Source organism: Bos grunniens, chromosome 4 (genome assembly GCF_055505025.1).
Source record: "Bos grunniens cultivar Pamir isolate PY7600 chromosome 4, Bosgru_T2T1.0, whole genome shotgun sequence".
In the NCBI taxonomy this organism is placed as follows: Eukaryota; Metazoa; Chordata; class Mammalia; order Artiodactyla; family Bovidae; genus Bos; species Bos grunniens.
The window spans coordinates 34,768,867-34,796,216 of NC_141168.1; the positions used below are offsets into that span (position 1 = coordinate 34,768,867).

A 27,350-nucleotide genomic window follows, 5' to 3' on the forward strand; every position below is an offset into this window, starting at 1 on the left:
GAATCTTACCCCTTATGGTATATTAGACATTTGTTTTTCTAAGTCTAAAATAATTCATTATGTCAAGAAGACTATTGCTGAGGTCTAAGGACAAAGGGCACTAACATTGTACAAAACAAAGACGGTTAAAAATCTAAAATATGTGGAATTTGCTTTGAAGGATAAAAGACTAAAAAAAATGAACTGCCCTAAAAAAGAATGATTGTACGTTTATCAAACACTCAGCTTCGTTTAGGCATTTCATTAAGCCATTTATTGCTTCAAATGTGTCACCATGAACATTTTAATATACACTCCACAGCAGTAAGGCCTCAATTTTCACCACCTATAAACTGTGAACCCACATTCGGATTTTTCTTATGCCACCAACTGTTACACGAGTTTTGTACAACAAAGATTTTGAATGTGTATAATACCAAAAATGCTCATATACCCCTTGATGTAAATGTCACAAAGAATTATTAATAGTTGGCCACATTTTTTTTTCGATGAGGTAGTTCCATGTTTGGCCCATTATATAGATCTCAGATATTAACAGGTTCCACCCATTACTAAATAATTGCACAAAATTTTTGTTTACGTCTTTATACACACTTCAAAATATTCAACGTTTGAGCTTAAAATTTGTCAAAATGTTTTTCTGAGTGATTTGGTTAAATAGTGGAATTCACACACTGAAAGGGACTAGCTATAGCAGCTGGAAACAAGGATGTTCCTGACTCTGACAAGAACTTTCTCTTAAAATAAGGCTGTACATAAGGCTTTTTCCTTGAACCAATTCCTATAAAACAGTGAGTTTAGAAAAGTCATTATGTATAAGATTAAACAATACCATTGAGCATCCCCAGGCAACATGCTAATAAGCTAATTGAATACTACATTATATATTATTTCTTTAGGGTTTATAAAATCTCCAAGAAAATACTGAGTATCATGAAATCATGAGTACCCACAAATGAACCTAACTTAGTTATATGGGCTGTCCAGTTATAAAATTAGACTGCAGCAGCTCAGAACTGTGGAATCTCGAAGCTGGAAGAGACCTTGAAAATCCCCTATCTAATCCATACCCTTTTGGGTAGCATTGCATAGATTTTACAGTTTTCTATATAAGTTCTAAGAGGCTCATAAGTGGTTTTGATTAAAACATAAATCTGATGGGCCCAGTACATTTCAATATAAAAGAAATATGACATAATAAGTATTTCTAAAGTTTTAAGGATTTTTCTACCGACCAGACTCAATATTATACCTTAAATAAAACTTCCACTATGCAAAATTTCTAGTTTAAATAGCACCTGTAGAATAAAACTTTCAGGATTGCTTACAGACATCCTGAAGCTGGCATCACCCTGGTTTAATAAGGGCCAGAGTGACTAAAGAAGTGAATTAACTGGCATACCAACATGTGGTAAAAGCAAAAAGAGAACTGAATTTTAAGCTCCAATCCAAGGGGTCTCTCTACTTCAGTTTGGCCACAGTGCCTCAAGTCAAAACAACTATAATGATTATTTCCGTTCGTCTGCTGTAATTAGACTTCTTTCATGTCCCTTAGACTGAAGGAAAAGCCAGGGGGATCTTCTAGAAAAATACATTTGCATTTCACATTTACATAAAAATGTCTTTTCCTTATTTTTGTATCACAAATTCCAAGCATTATTAAAGACATAACAGATTACGCAGCATTCTGTGTCCTGGGCCTCTGTCCTTTTGAGATTATGAAAATTGGAAGTTAGTTGGAATTAAGAAATTTTCATTATTAAGTGTGTAAAGTATAAATACAAGTAATTTTTTAAAAACTTTATTTTAACACCTAATACAATTCCAATTTTAAGGATTACTTGCACAAAAAAATAAACACATTTGGTATAAAAATGTTATCACTTTAACACCCTTTCCCCTCAGCCCTCCCACCCCACCCTCATGAACTGCACTCTGTCTGGATGCAGAAACATATAAAGACTAATGGCCCAGATTCGTTTTTACCTACAGGAGTTTCTGTTTATGTACCCAGGTACTCTAGAGGACATCAGCCCACTTTATCACATGAACCATTTGCTTCAGCCCGCTGAATTTAGTTTCACAAAGAAACAAAGCTTATTATAAAGGCATTTAAAAAACCATTATCTTTTAGAAGCACTTTTTTTTGCAACCATTTATATACAGTGTTACATAACAGCTCTGGAGTACAGTACATGCAGCAGAACATACCTGTTGAATATAAAATACTTTTCTTAAAATCTTCATCGTTGGAATTCTTTGAAGTCTACATTATAGAATGCCCATTACTTGGAGAAAATGGTTGAGGAGTACAAATGTCTGCATACGTTGGCCACTGAAATAATCCAAGGCTAACTGGAGTAATATTTGGAGCACACCAGGAGTGCATAAATAATTTACTTACATTATTAAAATACAACCCATAAAATTTAAGTTCAAGATCTTATAGGATTGTCTATGTAAATCCTTTAAGTGGTTGCCTGCAAATGCACTGCTTCTTCTTTTTTTAAAGTCCTATATAAAATGTTGAAGCTTTTTTCTTCCACAAACGAAATGGCCTCCCTTATTTGTGCCGACTGCCTCTCCTCTTCATGGCAGCGGTGCACTGTGGACAGTACCATTTTCCTTTGGGGGCTTCTGTCAATCCAACACATCCATAATGGAACCATTCTATGGGGCACTAGAATGCAAAAACGCCAAGTAGTTTTTAGTAAAAGATCAGGAAGTATGTTAAAACATGCCCGCCCAGCAGATTAAATATTCATAATTAGATTGATGGAGACAGAACTTAGACATCTAGGAGATGGCTTTATAGATCATTTAGTCCAACTGGTCGGGTTCAGAGATGAGGAAATGGAGACACAAAAAGTTATATGCATCTTTGTTAACTCTGAGCTTCATGTAATCTACTCCCATAATCTTAAAATAATGAACACAAATCATTAATTTTTGTTAAGCTGGAGAGTATGTGGATACCAACTCACAAGGACAAGAAGTAAGATGGGTCTCTCACATAGCAGGTAAATGTATTTTAAAGATTTTGTTTAATATTCAGCCTTATTTATTTCCATGGAAAAGATGTGCAAAAAAGCAAAATGGCTGTCTGGGGAGGCCTTACAAATAGCTGTGAAAAGAAGAGAAGTGAAAAGCAAGGGAGCAAAGGAAAGATATAAACATCTGAATGCAGAGTTCCAAAGAATAGCAAGGAGAGATAAGAAAGCCTTCTTCAGCGATCAATGCAAAGAAATAGAGGAAAACAACAAATTGGAAAGACTAGGGATCTCTTCAAGAAAATCAGAGATACCAAAGGAACATTTCATGCAAAGATGGGCTCGATAAAGGACAGAAATGGTATGGACCTAACAGAAGCAGAAGATATTAAGAAGAGATGGCAAGAATACACAGAAGAACTCTACAAAAAAGATTTTCATGACCCAGATAATCATGATGTTGTGATCACTGACCTAGAGCCAGACATCCTGGAATGTGAAGTCAAGTGGGCCTTAGAAAGCATCACTATGAACAAAGCTATTGGAGGTGATAGAATTCCAGTTGAGCTATTCCAAATCCTGAAAGATGATGCTGTGAAAGTGCTACACTCAATATGCCAGCAAATTTGGAAAACTCAGCAGTGGCCACAGGAATGGAAAAGGTCAGTTTTCATTCCAATCCCAAAGAAAGGCAATGCCAAAGAATGCTCAAACTACCGCGCAATTGCATTCATCTCACACGCTAGTGAAGTAATGCTCAAAATTCTCCAAGCCAGGCTTCAGCAATATGTGAACCGTGAACTTCCTGGTGTTCAAGCTGGTTTTAGAAAAGGCAGAGGAACCAGAGATCAAATTGCCAACATCTGCTGGATCATGGAAAAAGCAAGAGAGTTCCAGAAAAGCATCTATTTCTGCTTTATTGACTATGCCAAAGCCTTTGACTGTGTGGATCACAATAAATTGTGGAAAATTCTGAAGGAGATGGGAATCCCAGACCACCTGATCTGCCTCTTGAGAAATTTGTATGCAGGTCAGGAAGCAACAGTTAGAACTGGACATGGAACAACAGAATGGTTCCAAATAGGAAAAGGAGTTCGTCAAGGCTGTATATTGTCACCCTGCTTATTTAACTTCTATGCAGAGTACATCATGAGAAACGCTAGACTGGAAGACACACAAGCTGGAATCAAGATTGCTGGGAGAAATATCAATAACCTCAGATATGCAGATGACACCACCCTTATGGCAGAAAGTGAAGAGGAACTAAAAAGCTTCTTGATGAAGGTGAAAGTGGAGAGTTAAAAAGTTGGCTTAAAGCTCAACATTCAGAAAATGAAAATCATGGCATCCGGTGCCATCACTTCATGGGAAATAGATGGGGAAACAGTGGAAACAGTGTCAGACTTTATTTTTCTGGGCTCCAAAATCACTGCAGATGGTGACTGCAGCCATGAAATTAAAAGACGCTTACTCCTTGGAAGGAAAGTTCTGACCAATCTAGATAGCACATTCAAAAGCAGACATTACTTTGCCAACAAAGGTTCGTCTAGTCAAGGCTATGGTTTTTCCAGTGGTCATGTATGGATGTGAGAGTTGGACTGTGAAGAAGGCTGAGTGCCGTAGAATTGATGCTTTTGAACTGTGATGTTGGAGAAGACTCTTGAGAGTCCCTTGGACTGCAAGGAGATCCAACCAGTCCATTCTGAAGGAGATCAGCCCTGCGATTTCTTTGGAAGGAATGATGCTAAAGCTGAAACTCCAGTACTTTGGCCACCTCATGCGAAGAGTTGACTCATTGGAAAAGACTCTGATGCTGGGAGGGATTGGGGGCAAGAGGAGAAGGGGACGACAGAGGATGAGATGGCTGGATGGCATCACTGACTCGATGGACGTGAGTCTGAGTGAACTCCGGGAGTTGGTGATGGACATGGAGGCCTGGCATGCTGTGATTCATGGGGTCGCAAAGAGTCAGACACGACTGAGCGACTGATCTGATCTGATCTATTTCCTCATAAAGTAGAACAATCTATTTGTAATTAAAGATGTAAGGATCTCCCTGGCTGATTTATTTCCTCATAAAGTAGAACAATCTATTTGTAATTAAAGATGTAAGGATCTCCCTGGCTTTCCTTTTTTGGCATTTATCTATTTCTAGATATGCAGAGGAAAAGAATTCCACTGTGTAATATATTAAGCGGTTCTATACTCTGACAGAAAATCTTAGCACTCCAAAGAGCACAAAATGAGAGGGATCAGAGAGAGTGTGATGCGGTATTTATAGAAATATCATTCATCTTTTCCACCAAGCATCCCAAAAGACAGTTTACAATGTCTTCTTGGGACGGTTTTGCAGTCATCATGAACAGCCCACAAGTGGGTCTGCAGAGGGAGGTGGAAGGAGAGCCTTTTCTATGTGAACCGTGTTATGGGGAGCCTGGCAGGTCAGGGAAGTACACACTTCTGTGTGTCAACTCTGATCAATCTTCAAATTGCTTTAAAATTTTAAACTCTTATTATCAACCTTAGCAGCCTGACATTATTGATTAGCCCTTTATTAGAATTCAGGCTTCTGTCACTTCCCTGGAGGAAAACATGGACAAAAGGGAGCTAAGCAGTGTGACAGTAAGGAGGGAGTGGAAATTACTAGACAAAAATATTCTCAGCATTCAAGAAAAACATATCTCTAACTCAAAATAAGCTTCAAGGAAAGTAAACAGGAATTCTTTTCTTCCAAACCTTATTTTTTAATATCAGAAATGGCTCTTACTGGCTGACACCTGCAGAACACAGCAGGAAATACACTCTAATGGGAGGACAATAACCCACATCAGAAGCCTCACCTTTGCATCATTTTTCCTGAAAGTATTGCTCTAAAGTTCCAATTCTTCATTGTGATAAGAGAACCAAATCCTAGCAAACACAGAATTCTTTGGCAAAAGGGAAAAAGGGTGTTTCTAATTTTCATACAACCTGATGCCTTTTGAGAAATGTAATCTGCACATAAAACCATAAAATTAGCTTTAAAAAAGTTAAAATAGGGAACACATTAAGGGACACTATCTTATTTGGCGGAGGAATATTCCAGCCTTAATATAATTAACATTACTGCAAACCTGTTTCCTTAGACTGAGAGACACACTAAACAAAAAATATACATTCCAGTAACAATAAGGTGAGACCTGTTTTTTCATTCCTAAGTAGAAAAATTTAATACTTACATCTTGGTTATCACAGCCCACCATCTCACCATAGGATACCTAGTTAAAAGAAAATTAAATATTTTTATTATGACTATATTAACAAGCACCTAAATTCAAATAACTGTTTATGATACTGTAAAGAAAATAGAGGGAAATACACAGAATATACAACTGAGTTAAGAAACAGGGCATGTAGCCTTATACAGTTTATGGGTTTTTTTTTCTGAAGGATTTTTGGGGGCAGGGGTGTACAGCAGGATAACAGAGAAATTACATGCTCTTTGAAAGTCTATAAAAACTTGTTCTATAAACTACCTTGACAAAAGAGTCAATTTTTTGAGTGGCTCCTTTAATAAAGATTTTAAGTTTCTTTCTTGGTTATCAACATAAAGTTTTTTTTTACTTTTTCTTGGGTCATGTTCGGTCATATATATTTTTGCAGTCAGTAGTCTATTTTACTGAAACTTCTAAATTATCTGTTTATTACATGTCATTTCTCATTTTTCTTTTTGCTTTTCATCACTAGCTGGAGAGTATGTGGATACCAACACACAAGGACAAGAAGATGGGTCTCTAACATAGTAGTTAAATGTATTTTAAAGATTTTGTTTAATATTCAGCCTTATTTATTTCCTCATAAAGTGGAACAACCTACCTATAATTAAAGACATAAGGATTTCCCTGGCTTTCCTTTTTTGGTATTTATCTATTTCTAGATATGCAGCAGAAAAGAATTCCACTGTGCAATATATTAAGTGGCTCTATACTCTGACAGAAAATCTTAGCACTCCGAAGAGCACAAAATGAGAGGGATCAGAGAGAGTGTGACACAGTATTCATAGAAATCTCATTCATCATTTCCACCAAGCATCCCAGAAGACAGTTTACAATGGTCTTCTTGAGACGGTTTTGCAGTCATCATGAACATGTCTTTTTATCAGAAGCAGGAAGAGGATATAATAAAAAACCAAAGGTATTTTACTGGAGTAAAAAGAACACTAAAAAAATGAAACAGCTCTTTTCCTATTTTATTCAGATTATGCTTCTATAGACATCAGACTCTTACCTGATTACAAATGCAGTATCGTGGTTCATTGGGGTCATAAGTCCAATCAACCTGACTGTTGGAATCAGATTCTGGTACCACTGTTGCTTGTTGGGAAATTTCCTGTACAACAGTTGATGATGAAGAACATGATGACAAGGAAGAAGAGGAGGAAGAAGATGATGACTGTTGGCTTGAAGACTTGTTGTTGTTTCTGAAAAAGCAGTATCAGTTTTATTTGCTCAGCATCCAGAAGAACTTAATTGAGAGTAACTTCTAATTAATGGCATGAAATGAAATAACAGTAAATATACAAAATACTCTTTAACACTCAAGCCATCTGATAAATGGATGTAAAAGCACAAGTGTTTAGAGCAAAAAGAGCAACATTTTTCATAATAGCTTATTTTTGTTTCAGATTTTGTTTTCTGGAAAACAAAGATATTCAAAGGAAATTCTTTTAAAATATTTCAAAGTTTTTAGAATAAACTTTTAATCTGTTACTTCTTACCACTGTTTAAAGAGTAGGCCATCCTTTTAAGAATTAGTATTAGTTATGGCTTCCGTACAGACATTCTTTGTATTTTTAAGCAAACTGAATACTCTTGATTAGAATCAAAAATACAAACACATGGAAGCATTTGATGAAAATGATAACCATCATCTGACATGGGAATACTCACCTATGTAGAACATGAAGCAGAGTGTGTTAAAATCCACAAGAAATTTACCATTATACATATGCTAACAAATTTTAAAAATATGAAACTTTATCATCAGCGGTTATAATAAATTTGGGTCACTAAATGAATTTTTAGATATTTAGCACTTTTGTGGTAACTCTACATTGATCATTCTTTTAGAGATTCATCCACAGGAAGCAGAGGAACACAGAAAATATAACACTTACTGACAGAAAATATATTTAAAAATAAACTGATACAATTATGATATAATTCTTTTGGACTAGCAACTGAACTCTCATTATGTATGAACACCTAACACATGCAGGTACTTTGGAAAGATGGTGCCAAATGCTATTAAGTTTTCATATGTGTGCTAAGTCGCTTCAGTCATGTCTCATTCTTTATGATCCTATGGACTGTAGCCCATCAGGCTCCTCTGTCCATGGGATTCTCCAGGCAAGAACACTGGAGTGGACTGCCATGCCCTCCTCCAGGGGGTCTTCTGGAACCAGGGATTGAACCCACGTCTCTCATGTCTCTTACACCGGCAGGCAGGTTCTTTACCACTAGCGCCACCTGCAAAGCCCCTTTCACATGTATGCGTTCATACAATCATCCTAAGAATCGTATCTACAAAATCTAGGGATATTTTCATAATTTCAATTTAGGAGACATAATATCAAGGACTAAGACAATTTGTTCTTAATTAAAATGAAGACCAGAAAACACATGGCAGAACAAGGGGTTATAAGTTAGAAAAGGTTTCATTAATGGTTTATCTTAATGAACAAAAGAAAGCAATGAGAGGTCATCTATTAATAACCCCAATTCAGGACTTTAGAAAAATCAAGGTTTCTTAGAACTTTTTAAGGACTTTACCTCTTTCTAGGTAAGTCATTGTGAAGTAAATGTCATGTCTTCCCACCTCCCCAGAGTTCACCCTGACCCATTATATATATACATGCATGTGTGTGTGTGTCTGTGCGCTGAGTCGTGCCTTACTCTTTGTGACTCCAGCAGCTATATTCTGCCAAGCTCCTCTGTCCATGGGATTTCCCCGGCAAGAATACTGGAGTGGGCTGCCATTTATGACTCCAGGGGATCTTCCTCCCGACCCAGGGATTGAACCCGAGTCTCCTGTTTGGCAGGTGGATTCTTTACCACTGAGCCATTTGGGAAGCTGCCTCTGTTTACTACACGGAAGCCCAGCTGGATGCTAGGTAGTCTGCACACTCAGTAAAGGTATGAGCTACTATAACAATAAAACTTACTTGCTCTTTCTCCCACTCCTTGAGTCGGCTGTTGATGAGCTGGCGTTCTGTGTTAATGTAGTCATGAGCGCAGATGATGATGAATAGCCAGCTGTTTCCCGGGGCATGGAAAACTCTTTTCCCAGCTGAAAGTCATTATTCTTAAATGCTTCATAACTGGCCTTTAAACTTGATGTCCTTCGTCCCTCTTTCATCTTAAAAAAGGCAGTCATTGATATTATTAATACATATAAATATGCACATTTTCTTTTGTCTATTTACAGCATTATTTTGGCTTATCTAATATTATTTTGTTTTAAACCATTATGTTCATCATTGTAATTTAAGTTATTTTACATAAAGATTTAGGATCAGTTTTTACCCAGTTACGAGGTAACTACAGGATGGGTAACTTAATTCGGAATATAGATGATAGCCAGCACAGAAATGAACAAACTCAAGGCAACCTAAGTTCCAAGGCTACAGAGAAAGCCCTGGAACGGGAAGAAAGAATAAAGTATTGTCCCAGCTTTAAACATTAGCTATCATAAAACTAGGATTAAAAATGAAACTATACAATGCAAGAAAACTCTTTTTGTTCACATCAAGTTATTTCTGCTAGAGTCTGCCAAGGATTCAGACAAAACTTAACATTCCGTTTCTAAACCTTTTCTTTTTTACCTGAGCTGTAGCTTGAACTGCTTGAGCTGCTGCCATGGTAATTGCCCCCGCACCAGTTCCTGAAGATAAGGAGCCAATATTATAGGATGCCAGAGGTTGGGAGGAATTCACATTGTAAGCGTTGTTGGAAGCCGCCGTGGAATTATTATTTCGACAACCTGTGTAGAATTAAAGAAGGAATGAAAATGGTTAGACAGAACAAAATGTCAGTGAGCTTAAAATATATTATTTCTCAGCACAGATACAATGATTAAATTAAAAATTTCATGTCACAAATTTTCTTTTTTTTTTTTCTTCTTCTTCTTACGGTAGACTCTAACCAGGTAAAGAATCTGTATAATTAACCTTAAATGCTGTCATTCCCCTTTATTTTAATAAAAACCAAAAAAGAAAACAATCACATTTAAGATAATAAACTTACCTAGAGTATTTTCCTTAGAGGCATCTGATGTTAAGGTAGATAAAAGAGCTTCAGATTTAAACTTCTTTTCAGGTAAATGATCTGTTGTCGTATGGTGAGAGGTTGGGTTATATTTCCTTTCTGAATATAAATAAAGAATTCATGTGTTTTTAAATTTTAGAGAACTATGGGCAAGGCATAATACATTCATCTGATTATAAACCAAAACAACATTATGTTTTCTGAGAAGACAAGAGAAATAGAACTCTTTGTGCCACATGTCTTATTAACAGCTGACTGCTCAGACATTTAAAAAACTTCAGTAGCAAAGCAGCGAAGTAAGCCATGATGCATACTGGTTTCATATATAACATGAGAGATTTTTTTTTTTTAAACATTACCTACAATTTAAAATATTTTTCAATCAACTTTTCATATCAAATTGATTTGTCAAAAAAAGGCATCAATACAGTCAATCTAGTCAGCTAGCATCTGACTAAACCATTCATTTACTCACTAACTCAACCATTTGAGACTTTATTATATGCCAACAGTAGGCTAAGCACTTGAGAAAGGATGAAAAAGAACACTCCCTAGAGAGAAACAGGTTATTTGTATCTAGAGAGTATACCCTGCTGTTATTACCACACATTCTTCCTTTGAGAATGCCAGGGAAAACAGACTACCTGTTCCCAAATCAAATATGCTCTTCCCAAATGAAGAAGATAAATCTGCCAGTAGTTGCAATGAAAAACTGTATCTCACAAGATAAAAGAAACAGGAGGATATCTGTTTCTCAATCGGTTGTGCAGAGCTAATGAAAGAGAATATATAGATGATACAATGAATTTTTAATTGTTTTTAAGATTTTAGCTCTCCTAAATCAAACTTACTCTCCACTGGAGTATGTGAGTGAGCATGGTGATTGTTCACTGGCTGTGAAGGAGTGTCTAATTCCAGAGATCCTAAAAAACCAAAAAAAAGAGAGATAAGCACAGAGATACACTGCCATGAGATGTCACCAGAGAACTTTACACATCAATCAGCTACAGGACTGTGGACCCTTAACCAGCAGAGGACCAGCAAGCTCTGATGTCTATGCCTGTACCATTTTAGTCAAACACAATAGAGGGTCATCACTGCCTATTTTACCCTGCGCCAATCTTATCCTCTTTCTAAACAGTAAGTAATCCATTTTTTAATATTCACCTTTAAGTACAAAATGGGTCAAGGCATGCTAATGTCTGGCTAAGGAATTCACCACATTTGGTACCACATAAGTGGATGAATGGATGTTATAATTTCATTACTGATGAGACCTGAAAAACTCAACCTAGTGTTAACCGAGTTGAAGACCTTTTAATGGGAGATCCTAAAGTATCAGGTGATGGGACATTACTATAGGAAAGAAAATTCTTTGATCATTAAAATGATATGTGAATGTAAAGACTTCTAAGGGAAGTTAGGGATTTTGCTTGTGAAAAGTGATGCATAGATCTCTACCTCCAAGTTTTAAAATACTTTTAAAGAATGTCCTCAGTTTATCTTGGTCCCTTGAGATGAAATTATGGCAGGGCACAGGGTGGAGCAGTTTTCATAACTTGATCTGATGACTTTCATATGCTTGTGTCCTTACAGAGGATGCTTCATTAACCTCCCTGAGGTATTGAATAGGCATGGATTTACTGCTACTCACAGCTATTATCAGCATTTCAAGAAAACAAAACATTTTATTTTGTCTCAAGATACTTATCATCCTCAGATAGGATTCCCTTGGAATGAAGTATCACAAATAAATTAGATAATCATCTAAAGTGATGGACCTATTTTTGAACACAAAAATGCAACTATTGTACCAAGGATTCATGTGTGGTTGTGCCCTAGCTGACCTGTAGAGAGTATATGAATAGAGATATATGTAACCTAACACTCTAAAGAAACCTTTCATCCATGTGTAGAAACAGGTATATGTTCTTGCTACTGATATGCACCAAGAAAAAAGATGCCTGAACCTTTAGTTATATTATATTAGAAATCGGCCATAATACTGACTTGATTCAACTAACATTTAGTGAGTGCCTACTCAGGGCTTACCATGGCACCATCCGCTTTTATGGACACTGTCTATTTAGGCTGAAGAGCTAAATTCGTTCAAGAAACAGAGCTCATGTCTCCATTTTGGGGAAATCTCCTGAGTTAAACCCTAGGAATGATAAGAGTAAATTATAGCAGGAGATCAAGTCCAAACAGTCCAACTGCTGGGGACCAAATGATCCCACCAGGTGCCTCTGTCCACCAAGGAGCAGGATCTGAGAAGTGTCTACGGAACCAGTGCCTCCTCGGTGACCTGCACATGCATTGCAGAGAAACATGAAAATGGCTTCTTACTGAGAAGAGAAGTTTAGGAAAGACTTCTTTGAGAAAAAGAGGAGATGCTGAAGAACTCATTAAAATCTTTCTCAGTAGCACAATTGAGGGAAAGCTTTAAGGAAGTTCTTAACAAAAAATAACCACTTTCCTCAACACATAAGTGCCTAAACAAACCATGTAATGCCAGATGATTGACTTGTTTCTATGATGCTTGCATTTCTTTAAATCTTTGTTCCTACCATTCATCTTACTGGCATATGTACATTATTAAAAAAAGAAAATGACTTAATATGTTATCGTCATACAGAGTGAGTGGATGATATATAATTTCTCCAAGTATCCACAACCCAAACAGTCCAACTGCTGGGGACCAAGTGATCCCACCCAGGTGCCACCATCCACCTAGAAGCAGGATCTGAGAAGTCTCTGCAGAACCAGTGTCTCCTCGGTGATGTGCACATGTATTGCCCAATGGTGATGGAAAATTGTAAATTTTACTTACGCCTCTCTAGTATCTCTGTAATCCCAGCATTATCAGCTTCCAGCTCCATTTTAAATTTAGCCAGTTCCTGATCCAGCTTTCTCAAGTGTCGATCTACCTGTTTCAAAGAAGATCAAAGATAACCACCACAATTTGGGACACTATTAAAGTGTCAGTTTAATGAGGAAACCTAAATTTTACTTCTTTTAGTGCATCTGCTCTGGATCCTTGAGCAAGTCAATTAACCTACACTATAGGTTTTTATTCTATAAAATGAGGTTGCTAGGCTAAATATCTCCCAAGTCTCCTTGAATACATTTTAAGAAACCAGAATTGCAATTTGTCAGAAAATGTTTGGAGGAAGTAGGCTATGAAACATAAGCAAAGATGAGGGGTGGGTGGCATAGGAAACTTTTCATATATGCCTTGGGATTACTTTCAGCCTAATCTCCTCCTCCTTATAACAAGACCATCCACACTGCCAGACCATAGTAACTATTACTTACAGTAAGGAATGAAAGATCCTCAGTCTACAAACAAAGAGCCTCCTATACTTTACACATACATTTCTCTAAGGCAGAAAAGCATACCATTATACTTGTAAACATTTATGTAAAGAGTTGAAACAAAAAGGGCTTTTAGCCAGAAAGTTCCATTCTACAAAAAGCTTGGTCAAAATGGTTTTCTTGAAATACTGTCGCACTTGGTTAAGGTGGCAAAATTGTATATTCTCATTCACCTAGAGATGTTTGGACTGACTTCTGAAAATTTTATAATACCTCAAACTAACAACAAGTCTTCATTTATTTTTTTAAGCTTAATATTAAATATGGAGAAGGCAATGGCACCCCACTCCAGTACTGTTGCCTGGAAAATCCCATGGATGGAGGAGCCTGGTAGGCTGCAGTCCATGGGGTCACTAAGAGCTGGACACGACTGAGCGACTTCACTTTCACTTTCCATTTTCATGCATTGGAGAAGGAAATGGCAACCCACTCTAGTGTTCTTGCCTGGAGAACCCCAGGGACAGAGAAGCCTGGTAGGCTGCAGTCCATGAGGACGCACAGAGTTGGACACGACTGAAGTGACTTAGCAGCAGCAGCAATATTAAATATCTCGATACTTTTTCAAATTTACTGCTTTGAAGTCAAACCAAAAAAAAAAAACAAAAAAACAAAGTCTTGAAAAATATTCATGTCATATTATTAGCAATACCTTTTTTCAAATTCTAATGTCCCTCTTAATCACTGTCATAATTAAGAGTAACTTTCTTACAAATATCAAAATGTCTCCCATACATCAGAAGGCAAAAAATTAAGTAAGACTGTCAATGAAATAATGTGTATGTAAGTGAGGGGGTAGGGAAGAAGAGTACCAAAAGACAATCTGTGGGTGTTAGAGGCCAGGAAATGTGTTTGGTGCATTAAAAGGACTATGTTTTCTAGTCCTTGCTCAAACCTCTTGAGGTAGGCTAGTACTGTCTCCATTTCATAAGTGAAGAAACTAGGCTCAGAAAGGTTAAGCAACACCTGCAAATTCAATAGCTAATGCATTACAGAAACAAGACTTAACTCTGATCTGTTTGTAACAAATTGTGCTTCACTGTTTATACCTAACATTGCCTTCTGAATTTCCACATGCAGGAGCCAATTTCTTAACTGAAAGTAATATAATTCAAATTGAAAAAACATAAAAATACTGTATTATTATTTATATTTTATATATAAACAGCAATCATTGAGATGTTGGTTTGTGACTTTTCAATTAATTCAAAGCCCAATTTTCCTTCCATCTTCACACACGTGTTATTTTTCAGAGCTTTGTAAAAGCTCTACAATATTTAAAATCCTATAGGCTCGGAAAAGGCAATGGCACCCCACTCCAGTACTCTTGCCTGGAAAATCCCATGGATGGAAGACCCTGGTAGGCTGCAGTCCATGGGGTCGCTTAGAGTTGGACACGACTGAGCGACTTCACTTTCACTTTTCACTTTCATGCATTGGAGAAGGAAATGGCAACCCACTCATGTTCTTGCCTGGAGAATCCCAGGGACGAGGGAGCCTGGTGGGCTGCCTTCTATGGGGTCGCACAGAGTTGGACACGACTGAAGCGACTTAGCAGCAGCAGCAGGGTCACATCTATATTGTAGACACACGCTCCTATTCAAAGAACCTGCAGGTAACTGAGCATCCTTTAATGGAACCGCCTTTCAATAATAAAGTATGAACACAGACCTCTTATTCAAGAATATCTCTTACACTGTCAAAATTTAATCTCAAGGGAAATCAGAAAAAATACTCATGCTTAAATTCCAAGTCTACTTAATGCAATGAAAATACTCCACCACCTTTCTTACCTACAACTATATTACTAATAAATACTGAGTTCCTATTGTGTGCATCAGTTCCGTTCAGTTCAGTCACTCAGTCATGCCCGACTCTTTGCAACCCCATGAACTGCAGCATGCCAGGCCTCCCTGTCCATCACCAACTCCCGGAGTTCACTCAAACTCACGTCCATCGAGTCGGTGATGCCATCCAGCCATCTCATCCTCTGTCGTCCCCTTCTCCTCCTGCCCTCAATCCCTCCCAGCATCAGTCTTTTCCAATGAGTCAACTCTTCGCATGAGGTGGCCAAAGTACTGGAGTTTCAGCTTTAGCATCATTCCTTCCAAAGAACACCCAGGACCCATCTCCTTTAGAATGGACTGGTTGGATCTCCTTGCAGTCCAAGGGACTCTCAAGAGTCTTCTCCAACATCACAGTTCAAAAGCATCAATTCTTTGGCACTCAGTTTTCTTCACAGTCCAACTCTCACATCCATACATGACCACTGGAAAAACCATAGCCTTGACTAGATGGACCTTTGTTGGCAAAGTAATGTCTCTGCTCTTTAATATGCTATCTAGGTTGGTCATAACTTTTCTTCCAAGGAGTAAGAGTGTTTTAATTTCATGGCTGCAATCACCATCTGCAGTGATTTTGGAGCCCAAAAAAATAAAGTCTGACACTGTTTCCACTGTTTTCCCATCTATTTCCCATGAAGTGATGGGACCAGATGCCATGATCTTCGTTTTCTGAATGTTGAGCTTTAAGCCAGCTTTTTCACTCTCCTCTTTCATTTTAATCAAGAGGCTTTTTAGTTGCATGGCGCTGGGTAAATGGACAATACCGAAGAATGAGAGAATCCCTGCCTTCACAGGAATTAACACTTAACTAACAAATCAAGATTTATACAAGATTTTTAACATAACAGTATAAACAAATAGTCTCCTAGACCTAACAAAAAGAAAAAGGGTCAGAAGTCACACATAAAGAAAAAACATAATATTGGGGTCTTGTAAGCATAAAGGAGCTATGAATAAGTTAGTGAATAATGGACTGTCTTCAAATAGATGGAAAGAAGGAGTAATAAGGAACTAAAGAATGTATAGAGACACAAAAACAAAAAAGCATTTTTGTCACAGATGTAGACGGTATAAAGAGGTGATGCCTGCATAGGTGTAGACAGTACAGAAGACAAGTGTTAGAATTTCAGTTGGGAGGGAGGGGTTGGGTGAAATGAAGAATACCTCCCTAACACATACCTCCCTAACCCATTCCATCTCTGCATTTAAGAGCCACTTAATTATATTAAAGACAGTACTAATAACGTTTATTATATTGGACATGGAACAACAGACTGGTTCCAAATAGGAAAAGGAGTACGTCAAGGCTGTATATTGTCACTCTGCTTATTTAACTTCTATGCAGAGTACATCATGAGAAACGCTGGACTGGAAGAAGCACAAGTTGGAATCAAGACTGCCGGGAGAAATATCAATAATCTCAGATATGCAGATGACACCACCCTTATGGCAGAAAGTGAAGAGGAACTCAAAAGCCTCTTGATGAGAGTGAAAGAGGAGAGTGAAAAAGTTGGCTTAAAGCTCAACATTCAGAAAACGAAGATCATGGCATCTGGTCCCATCACTTCATGGGAAATAGATGGGGAAACAGTGGAAACAGTGTCAGACTTAATTTTTGGGGGCTCCAAAATCACTGCAGATGGTGATTGCAGCCATGAAATTAAAAGACGCTTACTCCTTGGAAGAACAGTTATGACCAACCTAGATAACATATTCAAAAGCAGAGACATTACTTTGCCAACTAAGGTCCGTCTAGTCAAGGCTATGGTTTTTCCTGTGGTCATGTACAGATGTGAGAGTTGGACTGTGAAGAAGGCTGAGCACCGAAGAATTGATGCTTTTGAACTGTGGTGTTGGAGAGGACTCCTGAGAGTCCCTTGGACTGCAAGGAGATCCAACCAGTCCATTCTGAAGGAGATCAGCTCTGGGATTTCTTTGGAAGGAATGATGCTAAAGCTGAAACTCCAGTACTTTGGCCACCTCATGCGAAGGATTGACTCGTTGGAAAAGACTCTGATGCTGGGAGGGATTGAGGGCAGGAGGAGAAGGGGACGACAGAGAATGAGATGGCTGGATGGCATCACCGACTCAATGAACATGAGTTTGAGTGAACTCTGGGAGTTGGTGATGGACAGGGAGGCCTGGCGTCTGTGATTCATGGGGTCACAAAGAGTTGGACACGACTGAGCAAATGAACTGAACTGAACTGATACTTGAAAATATGGAAATAACAATGGAATTCCCAGTATTAGATAGCTCAGAAAAAGCAATGGGACCCAAAGAATTAATAACTCAAAAAACCAAATTCATAATTAAAATAAACAAAGACAGAAAAGCCTCAATCACACCGTGGCGGGGAGTTTTGTAAGATAGCTTCCAATCAGTCCTACCTCCTGGTAGATTAAAAAAGATTACGAACTGACTACTATTATAAGCAACTATCAGACAATGAGAATTCTTTTTATTCAATTCACCATTACTGTACTAAATCAAATTTGAAGCTGGAAAGGAAGCAGATCACAAGATTTAACTTTAGCTATAAAGCACCAGAATATTTAAAACAGTATTAAACAGTCATAGCAAGAGCTGAGCTGAACATGTCTGAAAGCTATTACTATCTATTGGGTTGGTCAAAAAGTTTGTTTCAGGTTTTCCTATATCACCGTTTGGAAAAATCCAAACAAACATTGTGGTCAACCCCACAATGTTTAATGCTGAACAGGTAAAGCACCAATCCTAGCTGATCACCATAACAGCCCCACAGGTATAAGGTAAATCAAGAATCTAAGTTATTCCATCCCTCCACCTGACCCTATAAGATGGCTAAGATTGATTTATAGTAGTAAACAGGGTACTGAGCCAATTGAGAAACTTTCCATTAACTATAGGTTTCTAACACAAGGCTGACCACAAAGCCTAATTATTGATTTGTTCCCCAGTTAATGTCAATAAATGCCAGCCACAGACGTTTCCTTATTCTACAACCCTAAATCATATCTTACAACCCCAAAGCATAACCACTTTAAATGTACTATCCTTCTGAGCTTTTCAGAGACAAAGGGAATTCTGTCAAGATTATTTTTCAACATATTTAAGATCACAAAAACATTTAAGTCACACTTGGCCTCTGAATAAAACAAATAAATCCTCAGCCTTTAATTATTTTTGCATAGAGCTGTAATCCTTTAGCCTTTCTCTCTTGTCTCTCCCCGTTTTCCAATATTCAAATTTCAAAATGTGTTACCTGATGGACTCAAACTGAACTAAATATAGCTTCTTAAAAGTTTTCCCATGATTTTATGGTTTCCAACACTGACAAATTGTGAAAGTTAGATGTTGAGTTGCCCTTTCCCAATGAGCACTCAGTCTACAATGTTCTAAGTTAAAAACCATGGCAATAAGCGATAAATTTCTATTCATGAAGAGATGGAGTAACAGCGAATAGAGAGGGTAAACTGCAGAAGAAAGGAATGATGGCAAATTATTTCTCTGATGATCTATCATGAAAATGATTCTTCACATTCTGAATTATATTTAAACTGGATAAAAATTTGATCTACCTTTAGGGTGAATCAAATACTTAGGCCTTAGCACATAAACTACATCTAATCATTCTCCTAAAACACAATAAGGATAGGAGACAAATCAAAAGGTCAAGCTCATATAATATATTTCCTTAATTAGAGTATCAGATGAGGAATTCTCAAATTTATAGGTAAGATGTGGGCCTGAAATATAATCATCTGAGGAATAAACCAGGATATAAAAAAGGAGCAAGTTCAAGGGTATTTAGCAATGTAAGAGGCTGCTAAAACCATTCAGGCATTCACAAAAAGCTCAAGCTTTATCACAGTATATATAAATCACCTTTATTAGGTATTGTAATCTAATATGGCTTTATGACAGTGACATCTGGCTGAGGAACACAAAAAAGTGTTTAATGACTATGAGTATCAGGATTCTAGAAGGAAATTATTTTAATAAGATAGGTTTTTTTTTTTTTTTTTTTTTCAGTCTGTTAGTCAAATTCCACTAAGCCTACTTAAAGTATTCGTTTGTTTCAATAAACGTCTAATTTCAAAATTTCTTCATTTGTGGATATTTATGTGGTCTCTTGTTTTCCCTTAATAAATGAAGTAGTACGGTGCTGGTCACAGAAATAAAAAAATTTACTACCAGTTTTAAAAGTAAATAAGCTATTTTAATAACGAAGAATACAATTAAATACTGTGCTATAGAAAACACTGAGAGGCAGAATCAAACACAATTAATTATACTCAGATGCTGTATCTTAAAAGCTGTAAAAATAATACCTGCTTACTTTACACTGTCATAGTAATATGCTTAGGCAAAGCCATACATACAGTCTTCTCTAAAGTGTATTCCATGCCTCAGTTTAAAATCCTTCACTGGCCTCCCGCTGCTCTGAAACTAAGAACACTGCTGCACTGGCTTTCAAGCTCTGAAACTAAGAACACTGCTGCACTGGCTTTCAAGCCCTGCAAGTGTTGGGTTCGCATGTCCCTCTCATACCTCTCTTCTTCTTTTTCATGACACACCAACCACACTGGCCTCTCTCCCGGTTTAATCTGTCAGACCCTTTTCCACCTAAAACACTGCACTTGGTCCATCATCTGCTTGAAATGTTCTTCCTTAAGCTTGTCACATAGCTGGCTCTTTCTCACCTTCCAAGAACTACCTCAGAGGTCACCTCCTTAGGACTATGCTTATCCTGATAAGCAGACTCTTCATAGCCTCCACTGGTTATTCACTCTTTCCCCCTCTTTCCACAATGTTTATTTCCTTCATAGCCCTTAGCAAAGTCTCCAATAATCTTTATTTAATAGTTTGCCCTATTCACTGTCCAGCTATATCATTACTGCCCATTTTGCACCAGCACCACTCATATCTGGATATCTATGAATATTTGCTGAATGAATGAAAGTTATACCCTCCCACTATGTAGAACTGTACAGACAGAAGTATCACTGTTTATTTGGTAAAAGATCTGTAAATAAAAATTATTGTATTTTGACACTTACACTATATCCTGTCCACTCACCTCTGCAGCACAAAGCACTCTAACCTTCCATATGTTAAATGTGATAGGAATTTAATGAGGGTGCATAATTGATTTTTAACATTTTAACAATTATTTATTCATGAGAAATGATGTTAGAGAAGTAAAACAAGAAGCTAAGAGTTAACACGATGACTTCCAGGGCCTAGCAATTCTCAGATAAAGATGAATATACTCAGAGGAGAAGTCTGAACTTGAAGAATAATTATGGTATAATTGCTAAAGCTAAGTGTTCACGTGGAAAAGTAATGGAAACATGTTTCTCAGCTTGGGTGGTGAGTGGGGAGTGGGAACGAGAGGAAAACTGGCATTTGACAGAACAACGCTTTACCGTGTGGCGTTTGGTCTCATCAGCCTCTGGAGCTGGGGATGAAGATGAGAGGAAATTACCTCTACAAGAGAACCAAGAGGACAGAGTAACAAGCAATAAAGGTCAAGGACAGAACCCTTTCAAACACCAACCACTCTGAGCGATACCCAAGGAGACTGAGAAAGGCCATGAGGGTGGGAGGATGATGAATTAACATAAAATCTCAAGAAGGATGGATTATATAATAAGGATATCATGGTCACATGGAATGAGTATTTAATGAGACATAAGGAGAAAGGGGTGGGGGGAGAGTAAAAGAAAGGAAAGGGGAGGGAAAGGACGGGACAGAGACAGGAAAGAGTAGAGAAAAAGCAAAAGGCAGTCTTAGAAATAAATCATGAGGGAATGGGGGGAAAAAAAACAGGTTTAATTTGGCAGAGCTCAAAGGGATGCAGTGGCTTCAGGAAAGTAGAAAACTTGTTAGAGAAATGAGATGAAGTGAGTTTATTAAAGAGTGAGGATCTACTATCTGCCAAACTATGAGGTGGGTGGGTGTGGGTGTGTGTGTGTGTAGACAGATGTAGGTAAGAGATACAGAGACAGATGTAGATATGTGTATATATGTATACAGATGTACCTATATTTGTCTATTTCTATCTCTCTCTGTTGAAAGAGACAAAGAGACCCAGAGAGCACTGGAAGGCACAAATCAATTCTGTGATTTTACAGATAAGGAAACTGAAGTTCCAGGATTATATCAATTTTCCAAATTCCTGCTGTCAGTGAAGTGGCTGAATTCACATTTGCATGAGTCCATTATGGGTCCTTGGTTTTTAACCCATTCATTACATTGCATTCACTTTGTTACATCATTTTTTATTACTTCAATCTCTAGCCTAAATAATCCATCTCCCTCATAAAACTCCTAATTTTTATTTTCACTCTATGTTTTTCCATGACCTCTTAGTGAAATGCTTTCCCCTCAATACTATGCTGAATCCAGGTGCCTGAGGCTCTAAATAAATTCTGTTCAAAATTCATCTCATACCTCTAAGAAACCAACAGTAACTCTGCTTGATTTAGTTCAATCTTTACCAGATCCCTTTAATATCCAAATGTATTCATCTTTATTTGTTAACATGTTTCTGTAACAGGCTCTCCATTTTACTGTGGGCATCTTCCCAACTAGGTAACTTGAGGTCAGGAGCATTTATAACATTTACTCTTCATTCCTCCACTGTACCTACATAAAACTCCATTACACCAAGTACAGAGTCGATGAACAGTGCGATTTGTAAACAAGAGACGGATACATACACCCATTTAAAAAGCATATGTTTGTTATATATTCTTTTTCTAAATGCATGAAATACTTTTAATAAAGATGTAAAAGTAGTAAAATAAAATAGAAATGAAAGATTAGAATCAAAGAGCTACATGGTTTAAAAAGCACGTAGTTTTTAAATAAAGATTGACAACTAGTCACTATATGTGAGGAAGAATGATACCAAACAAATTAGCCTTGTATTCAAATATAATGTCTTTCTCTATGTTTATAGACTTAATTCAAGACCAAAACAATTAAGAACTTTATTTGGGTTTATTCCACCATAAATCAAGCCACCAGCCCACTCTACCCGTCTTTAGGCAGCGTCTTTTATGAAACTGTTTTTAGAGTAACTGTACGAACAAAAGAGCCTAGGTTGTTATAGCCATTAAAATATTTTCACTATATCAAAGCAATTAGCCATTTCTGTGGTTTTACACAACATATATTTTCTAGTTTAGTATAGCACTCACAATGCACAGCGTACGGGGTATGCACCTTTTATCTGTGTCTTGCTCACCAATGACACCTATATTAACATGTACCCGTTCAATAAAAAAACTGTACCCAGACAAGACAAAAATAAGATATGAATCAATATGCTAAAGCAAATCAAAAGGAAGCATTTGTCTCCAGCTTTAACTTGCTTTGAGGCAGAACCAAAAAAGAGTATTTCCTAAAACATAAACTTTGGGAGATACTATACATTAAAAAAAAAAAAAAAGACTATAACAGCCTGAGAAATATTGCATATATATATCTTCTTAGTGATTTCAATCGTTAAGAAGTGCTGCTGCTACTGTTAAAAAAAAGAAAAACAATTTTAAGTTTATTTAATCTTGTATTTCCCAGTTTTGCCACATGTGCCAGTTGCTGGAGTACTATCTACTGAATATCACTTAATAGACAGCTGAGTACTATCTATTAAGAGATTCAAATAAGTCCCTTTTTCATTTTAATCAGACTACAAAGAACTGTCAGCACAATCCCCTTAGGTGTGTTCTGCCACAGAAACAATCTCAAGATGATTTATCAGACAAGTAAACACACTACCTTAAGAAGATAAAAATTAGTAAAATAAAGTTAAACATCTATTTTAATACAAAAAAACCCTAACATCAGCTACAATCTTACAGTGACGTAGATATGGCTAAATGTAAGGTTTTTAACTGACTGACTGTGGACTCTCTCTCTTCCACAAAGAAACCAAAAAGTGGACAGTGAACTCTGAAGTTAAATGCAATCAAAAGAGCAGTAATTCAGTTTAGTCTGTCCTTCCTATTACATTTAAGTCAACATCATTTAAAACATAATCCATAATTCAAATACTTATGGCTATTAATTTTTACTTACCAAGTCATATATCTGGTTTGCCAACTGAACCTTCTCGTCTGCATCTTCCAAAGCTTTATAGTAATCCTGAATAAAAACATTCATGTTTCAGGAACAAATTAATAATTTAAAAATCTGTGTATCCAGGACCTATAACTGCATTTTCATTATCGTGGCTTGTTATCACTGTCAGTCATTACAGGGCTTCCCTGGTGGCTCAGATGGTAAAGAATCAACCTGCAATGAGGGAGACCCAGGTTCAATCCTTGTGTTGGGACGATCCCCTGGAAAAGAGAATGGTTATCTACTCCAGTATTCTTGCCTGGAGAATCCCATGGACAGAGGAACCTGGTGGACTACAGTCCATGGGGTTGCAAAGAGTCAGACATGACTAAGTGACTAAGCACTCAGGAACACACATTATACATGAGCCATAAAAATCCAGTTAGGGATAGGGTGGGGATGAGATAGTATTAGAAATTTTAGACAACAACCAAGGATTAAAGGAAGAGAGAAGAGATAACAAATAAACACCATCCAAGTCTAGCTATACTAGTAAAAATTATGTGAGCCAAAGAGTAATTATTTTTCTTTAAAAATAAATGTTATTTAGGATTCATCTAATTTGTAAAGAGTATTTACGTTCTCCATTTTTAAAACTTATTACAAACAACTACTGAAAGGCTTCTGACCTGCACATCCATTATGCAGTTGTTCTATAACTCTCATTTTAAGCTAGGAATCAATTCTCCCCAGTATAAAGCAAACTATTTTTTCTTAAATTCTATGAATTTCCATGAAGTGTCAAGAGTTTTTAGGGTATATCCAAGCTGTGCTACACCAAAAACCTAGTAGGAAAAAGGGATGATGAATGACTTACGATGTATATGTGTGATGTCTCTACTCACACACACTTGGGCCTCCAGGTATCCTGCAAGTCAGGGTTAATTCTATAAAAGATTCTCAAGTTTTTGTTCCTAACAGAGTAATATTCCCTCCACGTGGTAAAATAAATAACACCAGTAGTTTCCAAATTTCTTTCTCAGCTGATACTTGAACAATTCTATGAAGGTTAAGGGTAAGAGAGCCATTATTACTCAGAGATATTAAAGGACATGTCCCACATCACAAAGTCAAACTGCAGAGTCATGAGTAAATCCAGGGCTTGTAGATAGTTCTTCCAATATGTCCCCAAATTAACTAGATCGTATCTTTAAAGCAAACCTTGAGGGGAAAGCTGCTACTCATTCTAATCTGGAAGGGAGCTCTAAGTACTACAAAACTTGTCAGGATTCTGTTCTCCTGTGATTCCGCCAACGTAGGTACTTAGCAATATATGAAATATGCTTCAAGATTGCTAATTTTCATCCCAGTCTGTTGCCCAAATTGGAAGATACTACATTGAGTTGGTCAAAAATGTCATTCGAGTTTTTCCATAACATTTTATGCGCTGAATGAGCTTTTTGGCCGACCCAATAGATCTAAATTACCAAAATGCTTCAATGTTTAAAAGTTCCTACACCTGAAGCTCTAAAATGTAATGAATCATTTTTAATTTTGTACATCATTTTAAAATTCTAAAGAGCTATTGATAACTTTCCCTCACTTTGATATCCCCCAAACTATTTAATATTAAAATATCTTCCTCAGCTGTGCTGTGCTCAGTTGCTCAGTCATGTCCAATTTTCAACTGCTGAAAGTCGTGTTCAGTCTTTTGTGACCCCATGGACTGTAGCCTGCCAGGCTCCTCCGTCCATGAAATTTTTCAGGCTAGAATACTGGAGCAGGTTGCCATTTCCTATTGCAGGGGATCTTCCTGACCCAGGGATGAAATCCGAGTCTCTTAGGTCTCCTGGCAGGTGGATTCTTTACCATTGTGACTCCTGGGAATCCCCTATCTTCCTCGGAGAGTTCCAGAATTTACAGATAAATCATCCAGAGTGTTGAACACACCTTTTTGATGGATGCCATTTGTTCTTCTCGCCACTCTGGCTTATTTTTCTTTGCATTCATGAAGAATTCACTGACTCTTTGTTCTAGCTGATCCATTGCATCTAGGACATAATAAAAACATTTCATATTTAGATGACCAAACTCATACACTGAATATACATGCTTTGATGTGAAGAAAGATGTGATGTGAAAATATCTGACTACATACACTCTTTTACTTGGTCTATAACTTAAATATGTCACATTCTAATAAAATTAATAAATATATCTTAATTATCTTAGTAAAGAAAAATTATAACTTTCCCTACTGACAATTTATTTTGTAAAATATCTGATCACATACATTTTTACTTGGTCTGTAATTTAAATATGTCATGTTGTAATAATATAAATATGCTTTATGCAATAATAAATATATATTATACTCTAATATAAATATACTGTAAATATATACTCTAATAAGTGTACTTTATAAATATATTTATAAGTGTAATATATATATATAATTTACTAATTACCTTAGTAAAAGTTATAATTTTCCCCTAGTGAAAATTTATTTTTGTTACTTCAAAACTGTTTCTGATAGTCAAAGCAGTCACCAAATATAGATTCCATCCCACAGTTGTTGGCTAGTACAGGCTTGGGGTCACAAACTAATGGTATTAAGTCAGGCAGATGTGCCCAAACACAATTTCTTATTGAAAGCACTACTAGATAATCCTCATTTTTCTTTCAATAAGAAAATGTGATAAAAAGGTTTTAACCTTTTGTTATATACCATTAAGCACCACATATACAATATTATTTATCTGAGATAAGTTTTTTTCTGAAATGTGTGCTAAGAACAGTCATTTCTATGCCAAAAGAGAAAAAAGTAAAGGGATTTTGTTGCTGGGTAAACTAAGGAAAACTTTTTACTATATTGTTTGGGAGATTTGCAGTGCTCAATAGTGCATCTCTTACCTTACAAAGAGGTATCTCTTGTTAATTCGTAATACCTATTAAATTTAGACAATTCTAATTATTGTAAAAAATGCTAGTTTAAAAAAACCTCTGATTTATATAATCAAGTCGAAATTGTTAGAGAACTTAACATTTGTGATATAAAGTACAAAATAACAACTACCCTTTATTGAATGCCCACTTTTGTATCAGGTACTAAACATTCTAATTTATGTGTATTTCTTTTAATCCTCAAGACCATAAAAATCCCTCAGAAGTGGTAATGTGGTTAAGGCCAATGAATTAAGTCAGTTAAGCCCTAAAATGAACTCAGATCTATCTGATGACTATGCTCCATCCTGTAGAAAATACCACTTTAGCAAATGTTTAGCATTTCAATTACATTAAAGTTAAAATGAATTTTGTGAGCAAGGTGAAGAAATACAGAATTCAGACTTTTACACTATAATGTGAACAAAAGGTGACTTCCATGATGTATCACCTTGCATTATGTACCACATAAAACCAACAGGAGGCTGAGAAAAGAAAAGTCATGATCAATGGGTATGGAAGTGTGTGCAGCGGTGGTAGAGAAGTGGGGGGACAGGTTCTTAGCTACCTCAAGATTCCCACTCTGGAACGTTCTGTTCTCTGATTGCTTTCCGTGATACTCCTTTCCTCCTTATCACACCCCAAAATCCAGATCTTCCCCTAACTATACTTTTCTAAGAAAATCTGTCAGCACAAGAAATTTACCTCAAACCTAATTCTATGTATAGTCTAAATACAGCTAGAACACAGGGGATCAAAAAATGTCTTCTGCAGGAATAGCCCTTAAACAGTTAAGGAGTACTTACACTTTTCCGAACCAAAGGAGTGACACGCAGCCAACAAAG

General features: G+C 36.8%; 1 protein-coding gene across 2 annotated transcripts in view; it reads right to left on the reverse strand.

Annotated features, from left to right (window-relative positions):
• Nucleotides 1-226: 226 nt before the first annotated feature.
• ING3 (inhibitor of growth family member 3) overlaps nt 227-27,350 on the reverse strand; it is a 28,415-nt gene continuing 1,291 nt past the window's right edge. The window contains exons 3-12 of one of the 2 annotated variants that reach the window (XM_086395949.1): nt 25,513-25,613; nt 23,581-23,646; nt 13,125-13,221; nt 11,146-11,217; nt 10,274-10,393; nt 9,853-10,010; nt 9,193-9,386; nt 7,257-7,449; nt 6,209-6,247; nt 227-2,680 (exon numbers count right to left, since the gene is read on the reverse strand). In XM_086395949.1, coding sequence (XP_086252075.1) covers nt 2,564-2,680; nt 6,209-6,247; nt 7,257-7,449; nt 9,193-9,386; nt 9,853-10,010; nt 10,274-10,393; nt 11,146-11,217; nt 13,125-13,221; nt 23,581-23,646; nt 25,513-25,613 — 1,157 coding nt within the window. In that variant the 3' untranslated portion in view covers nt 227-2,563. The remainder of the gene's footprint in view (nt 2,681-6,208; nt 6,248-7,256; nt 7,450-9,192; nt 9,387-9,852; nt 10,011-10,273; nt 10,394-11,145; nt 11,218-13,124; nt 13,222-23,580; nt 23,647-25,512; nt 25,614-27,350) is intronic. The other variant, XM_086395950.1, reaches the window with a different exon arrangement.